The 8,306-nt window shown below is 39.5% G+C and overlaps 1 protein-coding gene across 1 annotated transcript; it reads right to left on the reverse strand.

The window, feature by feature from the left end:
- Positions 1-5,589: 5,589 nt before the first annotated feature.
- foxb2 (forkhead box B2) lies at positions 5,590-7,571 on the reverse strand. Its single transcript, XM_032516157.1, has one exon. It carries the CDS (start codon positions 7,053-7,055, stop codon positions 6,096-6,098), a length of 960 nt encoding a protein of 319 aa, XP_032372048.1. The 5' UTR covers positions 7,056-7,571; the 3' UTR covers positions 5,590-6,095.
- Positions 7,572-8,306: the final 735 nt, after the last annotated feature.

Raw genomic sequence — 8,306 nt, forward strand, 5'->3', positions numbered from 1 at the left:
ATAAATTTGACCCCAGATCAGTGAATCATTGTCTAATTATTAAGGACAAAGAGAGAGACAAAGAGAGGAGGGAGAGTGCCAGAGAGAAGATGGGGAAGGAAGGTAAGGGGAGAGGGGAAACTGTTCTTGGAGAAGAGGGGAAAAGAGTGTAACAAAACAAACAAAAACAAAACATCTCATATGGCTGAGAGGATCAGGTCAACTGCCTTTTAACCTAACAGAGGTAAGAGAGAGTAAAAGTGTAATCAGAGAAAGAGAATGAAGTACATTATGGAGAAAAAAACAGAGAAGAAGAGTTACTGTACAGTAATGTGCAGTAGTTCGTCTTGAATCTCTCCCCTGACAACTTCTCTCTGTCTCCAGGCCCGATGCCAATATGCTAATCCCCCGCGGATGGCCTTTTCATTGGCTGATGCTGACCCCTGGCGACACGTCCCAGGTGACCCCTCTTCCCACTATTAACCACGGCAGTGAATATGGCAAGGTGACCATTACCAAGATAAGAGCAGATGTAACCGTATGCCGGCTGCCTGCTTGCACTGAATCACATTTACTCTTAAAATAAGTTATCACATGCACTACAACTGTACCATGTACTATTACAGTAAGAGGAAAAACACTATTGGTATTTAAGCACATGGTGTTTGTGCATATGGTAAATACTAACAGAGTAAATACATGACTCAGTGACTATTATGAGTAGCGGGCTTGCCACTGGATAAATAATAATAATAATAATAATACATTTTATTTGTAATGCACTTTACATTTAAACAAATCTCAAAGTGCTACAGGTAAGTTCAGAAAAGCAACGTAAAAAACATCAGTGTAAAATATCTATAAATAGTGCAACAACATTTTTGTCCAAGGTTAATGAATACAGCATATTTTAGAGGAATTTAGGTTTTTTGAATTTACCCTGATAGATGGCAGCAGTGCTGGGATTACACGTTTTCTTTAGGAAAGTAAATATTGTTAGAATCCATCATTTCCAGTGTTGTGAGAAAGAAAAAGCTCTCCCTAGCCGATAAATGACAGCTGCCATTGCTGGGAAGAGGGTTGGACCTATAATATTCAGATGGTGGCAGACTACAGGTCTTTAAATTAAACATACAGTAGGGGTATTCATTAAACTGTGGATGAAACTAAATCTGGTATTTGTTAATACAAAAGTTATGAAATGATTTGCAAGATTGAATATAAACCACAGACGGGACAAAGTTATGAGTAAAATATAAAAATCCGAAACCTTTTCAAATTTTAATAACCTTACAATTTCCTTATTAAAACTAAATTAGATAGCCAGTCCATTGAAATGTGAACTGCCGGACTGAGAAGAATTTCAACACCATGTCATATTGTATTTATCGTCACTGTCACTTTAAATTCAAGTCAATTTACATAATTTGGTTAATTGTCTCTCTTAAGTTTCTGTCTGTCTGTCTTTCTGTTTCAAGGTCCTCATGTACAAATCTCGTCAGACTGCATTAGGAGGTCAGCAGTCATCCTGTAATCTGTGACAAAAAGAAACCTCTTAAGAATATTACAGTTTCATTAGTTCTGTAAGAGGGTATGAAGACCTATTGACCTTGTAAAGCTGTAATTTCTTGTACTTTTCTTTCTCTTCTTGCCTTATTTGTATTCCTTTTCTTTGTCACACTCTTTACTTTCTCGTTCTGCTTTTTTCCATCCCCCTTTTTGTTTTCATTTCTCATGATGATGGTTAGAAAAGTGAGAAAGCGTAAACCAATTTCCAGAATTGAGAGTTGTTTTTTTAATGTACTCCCTTCACTGTATTTTGATTCTGCAAATAATGAACCAACTGGATGCATTTTATCTTTTAATAATGTTAGCTTTTTTGAAGGTCATTTGATACAGATTTCTATTCTCTGGTAAAATTAACAACAAAGTTAATTGTTGCTGTAATTCAAGTTGTACGCCTCCATGTATTGTTTAAATGGCTCCACTGAACAAAGGAATCCCTACAGCAAAGAAATTAAATTGAAGGGTTAGGGTATAACTGATGTTACCAATACACTGAATAAAAGACTGTGGTCTGAAACAAAGAATAATATTTAAGGTTGTTCGTGTGTGTGAATGTGTATGTGCCAGTGTGCTTGAGTTAGTGAGACAACAGATCAGATCAATAAATTAAGCTGCTCATTATGATGGCCTGCTCTTGCTGGTCATTAAGAAAAACGCATGTAGAATTTGCCACCCTGACCCCTATGAAGTGTGGGTAATTACCACTAATGTATCATCGCCTATTCAAGACTGTAACGTTTTGTTTCTGAGGGCTGACAGTCAAACACCTCTGACCCAAATGTTTTATTCATTCATAAGACTCTTATCATTCATTTTAAGCTTATATTTCCCATAATTAACAGTTAACCTTTTTTCATATTAATGTGGACACACTTTTATCATTGCTGTCTGTTAAATGGTGTAATTGTGTTGTTCAACGAAATATCATTGTATCACTATCAGCCCTTCTAAACCTATAGGGCTGTTGTTATAGATGCATGAGTAGAGAAAGCTTGTTAGAAAAAATAAGTAAGTAAGTAAGAAATTTGTATTTCACCTTACTTACAAACACAATCTAATATTACTCTTAATCTAATATTAGTTACTGAACATTGTCCAAGTCATCAATGTTTTTACTGTGGTTTAGCAATATTTGTATATTGCACACATGCATGCTTGAAAATGATTAATTAACCACATCCTTTTAAATTGCCTTAACTTCTGACTCAGTGTTTGGGTGCATTGTGTTATAACAACTCTTTCTAATACATGTTTTATATCTTTAGAGAAGAGTCACCAGCAAATCATTAGGGAAAACTGGATTATATTTTTCTATTTTTTCTCTAATTAGTCCATGCTATCATTGTTTTAAGAACAAATCAACTAAATATATAGAAAACTGACCGTGTAATTACATCTATCTTGAGACAACACAGAAACAACCCTTGTCATTTTTACACTGATTTACTGTAATTACTCTAAGATGTTTCACATCAGTTTGATGACATTCAGCTCATGATTCAAATTCACATCTGCAAAAACTGGTGCTTCCAACTTACTGATCGCTTTTTTAAATCTCAAATGAACTACACATTTTATATAGTGTTTTTTCTATTCTTAGCGACTACCCAAAGAGTTTAGTACAGTAACCATTCACCATTCTCACACACATTCATTCAGTGACATGCACCTGCTTGTGGTATAAGATGACTACTGGAAAGTTTGGGGGTCTTGGAGACTTCGACATGGGCCAGGAATCGAACCTCCGACCTTCCGAGTTGTAGAGGACCGCTCTATCAACTGAGCTGCAGCCTCCTTTGCTTTACATAATGAAGAGAAGTTTTAGTGAGCTGGCTTATTTGTTCTGAGTAAAGAAAGAAATGTGTTTTTTTTTTGTGAATTAATTAATCAATAATATCTAGTGATTTGAGTTGGATATTTGAAAAAAAAAAAGGTTGTTTGGAATTCGCATGCCTGGGTAATGCAACAAACAACGTCCAAGTTCAGCTCCACCAGCAAAATGTTGATATTGACGCACCAGAAACCAGATACAGGATTAGATCTAACATGGAGTCTGCATGCTAACATGCCTACAAAAATAAGAGCATCTCTTATGTTCCAACTTGCTCTGGAGACTTGTACTAAAAATAATTAACATATGCTGTTAAGTGCTTTGACACAACCAGCACAGTGTCTACCCTTATATAAAAATAAACTGCACATATACCTCCTATTAGCCTGTGCATAAACACATGTGCACATTAGGAGACCTCATGTGATATTATGATTCCAGAGGCATCTAACTGCAGTGTTGTGAGGACAGAGGATCATGGAGGGTAATAATGGCTGCATTATTACTCCTCTTATTGTGTCTTAATTAGTGGCATTTAATTATGCACTAATGCAGTGAGGGCTATTAAAGACATTGAGGCCTGCTGATCAGGGAATTAAAGCAACACACGCACACACCTACAGGCAGAGGCACACACTTTTCACACAGACACTTTTGTCATTCCACTGAAATTTCAGTTCCCTTTAACTAGAAATCACAGACACCCTGCAGTGAAAGTGTGCGCGAAAATGTGTGAACGGGGATAAGAGAAAGTGATAGATGAGAAGACATCAACTTTGGAGGTCTACATACATGTAGGTGCAATGGAGAAAAAAACTAGAGAGCCAGCAAAAATAAATTTGGGGAAGATAAAGAAAACAGGATAAAATAAGAAGATGATAGGGTAAGGGGGAAGGAAGAGATGGGTAATCATTATTATATGTATTCTGCTCGTTAGCAATGATGCCAAAATAGGTATTAATTCTTCACGCACGCCTCTTCACTGGTGCATCTCAATTATTTGTTCAGAGGCTGGTGTGACAATAGTGTCGGCTTTGGGAGCCTTTGGGATGCTAAACAGGGGACAAGAGGTTGAATATAAGTCATTTTCAGTGGGCTAAACCTGGCGCTTTGTGCTTCTGGAGAGGACAAGCTTCAAAGCTCCGGTTAAACAGAGCAAACAAAAGAGCAAAACTTGATCCAATTGCCCTGTCTGCTTTTGAAGTTGTGAAGCTGCAGGCCAGATTGTCGGCTGCTCCTATCCATCTTATGAAGATCATACACACCTTGTGCATCAGCACATATACCCATTCCAGATGTGATGATGCCCTCACTGTCATGAATGTGTACACATAACGATTAATTATGGAAGATGACAGCTTGACTTCAACCTAAACATTTAAAGTTTGGCTCAGGCTAAGTTTTTTTAAGGAGGTTTCACAGTTTATTTTAGATATTTTCTTTTCTTCAGATGCATCTCTTGAATTTGGGGGACTTGTGTGCCATCTTAAAATGATGAAAATGTAATGATCCTCCTGCTAAATTGTTTGATATTTAATATAGACTTCCCTAGTGATCAATCAGAGTTAGGTGTTTAAGAGTGGTCTGTTTGGTTGAGCCCATAGTCAAAAGCTCAAGGGACTTTTATGTCATTATGTTTTGACTCAGTAAAAATGGCCAAATTACTGAATCATCACAGGTTTTATTCTTACCATTATATCTGTATGTCACCTATACAAAATATAGTGGAAATTAAAAGGAATGGGTGTTTTAATTTAATATTAAAAATGAGGATATGTTGCACCTGAAAACTGCTGCCATAGAATAAATAAACTTAGTCATCAATTACACATTTGACACACATTTGAGAGAGCAACTTGTGGAAATATGTACAGTAACTTGTGCTGTTATTATTTCTTCTCGTAGACGGTGATATGAACACTATACAATATTTATTAATAGTGTGTTTAGAAGCAAATATTAACACGCTAAAATCAGGAAAATGTAAGTCAATATTGATCTTAAGTAAATCATAAATGAATGTACTTGAAATGGTGTGGGTTTTTTTGCATCACATTGACCTAATCACACTGTAATTTAATATAAAGGAATGCCAGAGTTTAATGACATGCATCACATTCTCAATTGGGGTGTGCAAACAGTGACATACGAAAAATGTTTAATCAAAACGAGAATTTAAATAACTACAACACCAAAGAAAATTCAGTTTTAAGTTCTTTATGAATATTCTCAGATAAATAGTGTTATAATACAAGCATAACATTTTTAATTCACTGCTAAGTAACACACACAAAAAGTGCAACAGGCCTAATTTAGAAAGCATGAAGGCCTATTAGTCTTTAGCCGACAGGCCTGCCATAGATTAAAATAGAACAAATAGAATAAGAGCAAACATACAGAGTTGTTGGTTTACATTTGAAAAGAATTGTAGACTGGTTGTCTCCTAAATAGAAGCTTTCTTTGGGTTAAGCGTATCTACTTTTCTGATTGTATTTATCAGTGCCACATTCCAGTATGTGGCAAATGCCCTCACAAATTGTGCAAATAAATTATGATTTCAAGCAACATGGGTCTAATGAAAAACTCATAACACAGCACAATGTTAACCTTATTTTTACAACTCTCCTACAGATGCACTAGAAAATAACAATTTTGTTGCTGAATAACAATGTGTTTCTTGTTTGCGTTACTTTTCAAAAATTACCCGCAATTTACCCGGTTAGGACAGCAGGAGAGCCGGGTGTAGAGGGTTGCCTTTCCCTTCCAGCAGATCGCTTTTCTCCATCACTGAGACCGGTGAGCAGAGCTGGCCCGGTCCGGACTGCAGCCCCGTCAGACTGGGCACGGGACCCAGGGATGGGGTGGGTTTTATTGGCACGGGAACGGCGGGCAGGGTTTGCCCGTTGGCATTGTGGTACAGGCCCTTTGCTGACACGCCGAAGGGCGCGTACTCGGATGATGGGGGTACGTGCACGCAACCCATGGACTCAGACAGCATCCCGACGTGCGGCCACATGGAGTTGACCACGCTGCTGAGCTGCGGGGGCACCGGGTAACCCAGGTGGTGCATGACAGAGGTGAGGGGGAGCCCGCTGGCCATCACACCCTTGTAGTCCCGTCCTATAATGTTCTCTATCGCGAATGGGTGTTTAAACCCGCCAGACTGTGCGCAAGTAATGCCCCCGTAACCCTGAAAGTGAGGGAGCCGACTCATTGTGCTTCCCGGGCCGGCTGCATGATCATGGGGCCCGGATGCCGTGCCCAGCTTGCTGCCCGGGTGGTGGTGGTGATGGTGAAAGTAATGCATCATCGGTGAACTCTTGCAGGCCATAGGCTCAGCGCGGAGTACCTTGAAGCGCTTCCTTCTCCTCAGGAAGCTGCCGTTCTCAAACATGTCACCGCAGTCCGGGTGCAGCGCCCAGAAGCTTCCTTTCCCGGGCTGATCAGGCCGCCGAGGGATCTTGATGAAGCAGTCGTTAAAGGAGAGGTTATGTCTCAGGGAATTCTGCCACCGTTGGGTATTCTCTCGATAATATGGAAACCGGTCCATGATGAACTTATAAATGTCACTCAGAGGCAGCATCTTTTCGGATGAGTTCTGGATAGCCATTGCTGTCAGTGATATGTAGGAATATGGGGGCTTCTGGTCGCTGTAAGAGTTCTTCCCAGGACGAGGCATGACTGGTTACTGTTTACTAGAAGGTTGAATTGTTAAATAAAACAGCCTTTAAAGTTATATTTAAAATGGTATAATTTAAGGAGCTAATTTCACAGTTTTCATATCAGTCTCCATCTGACGGATCTGTTCCAAAGTTCTGAGCCATGAGATTAGAAGCTGGTTTCGTTGTATCGATTAATACAGTGTAGCCTCAAGGCCCACTGCTGTCAGGTAAGATCCGTGAGAGGCTCCTGCATCTCAAAAAAGTTTCTCCTGAAGACTTTTCTCTGTCTATTTATGTTCTTGGCGTTGTGCGTAAAAGTCAGTCTGTGCGTAAAAGTTAAGAGGCTCTTTCAGTTTCCTCCGGTCCGCGGTGGTTGAAGGATGTGCGGGCCAGCTCACTGTCTGTTCGCTGTCTGTGTGTGGTGTGTGCTCCTCTCCTCGTGTGCGATGCTCCCACTCGCAAGTGCCGTTTTTGTAAGACCCCCGCAGGTCGCTGGCTCTATTATCTGTTATCCAGACACTCATGGGACACGCCAAGGGTGTGTGTGTGTGTGAGCGCGCACGCGTGCGTACGAGAGAGAGAGAGAGAGAGAGAGAGAGAGAGAGAGAGAGAGAGAGAGAGAGAGAGCGATATGGGGATAATGAAATGAATAAAAATGAGGGGTGGGTGGTTTCAAGACACACGTTTGCTTCTTATTTTCTGTTTGCCAATCAAAGAGTCCTGCCAGAATGACTGGTTTTAAGCACTAAGCCACTGTGTTTAAAGGGACCACTCTTCTCAATGCCTTTTAGCAAGTAGCTAACAACTGACTTGACATCTCCTCTGTAGCTGACCCTGACCTTTGACCTCTCTGGTACAAAAAATAGTCAATCTGTTTGAATGGAACATGCTACATGTTGGGCTCCCTTGATTTGCATACATAGATGGCAATGTCAAACATTTCAGAAAGAAAGCATATATTGCCTATTTTTAAAATCAAGATGTCTTGTGTTCAGATAAAATGATTGAAATAACCATGACGGAGAATGTGGATTTGACTTGCCAACTTAGCACATTTCACTTGAGAGAAATAAATAGTAAAGAATGGAATATACAAATACAACCTCTTCGTTAAATTTGCTCGACTGCACTTTGAGACTTAGCAAACGATAAATCATGTCTTCCTTTGCGCACAATCATCACTGCGCTACTCCTTCGCTCTAAATTACACAAGCGTGCACACAGACACACAAGCACAGAAAGAAAGAGAGAGGGAAAGAGAGGGGGGG

Source organism: Etheostoma spectabile, chromosome 5 (assembly GCF_008692095.1).
Source record: "Etheostoma spectabile isolate EspeVRDwgs_2016 chromosome 5, UIUC_Espe_1.0, whole genome shotgun sequence".
NCBI classification, from domain to species: domain Eukaryota; kingdom Metazoa; phylum Chordata; class Actinopteri; order Perciformes; family Percidae; genus Etheostoma; species Etheostoma spectabile.

Coding starts and splice junctions, on each gene's coding strand:
- foxb2 (XM_032516157.1), bottom strand. CDS start 7,055: ATGCCTCGTCCTGGGAAGAACTCTTACAGCGACCAGAAGCCCCCATAT.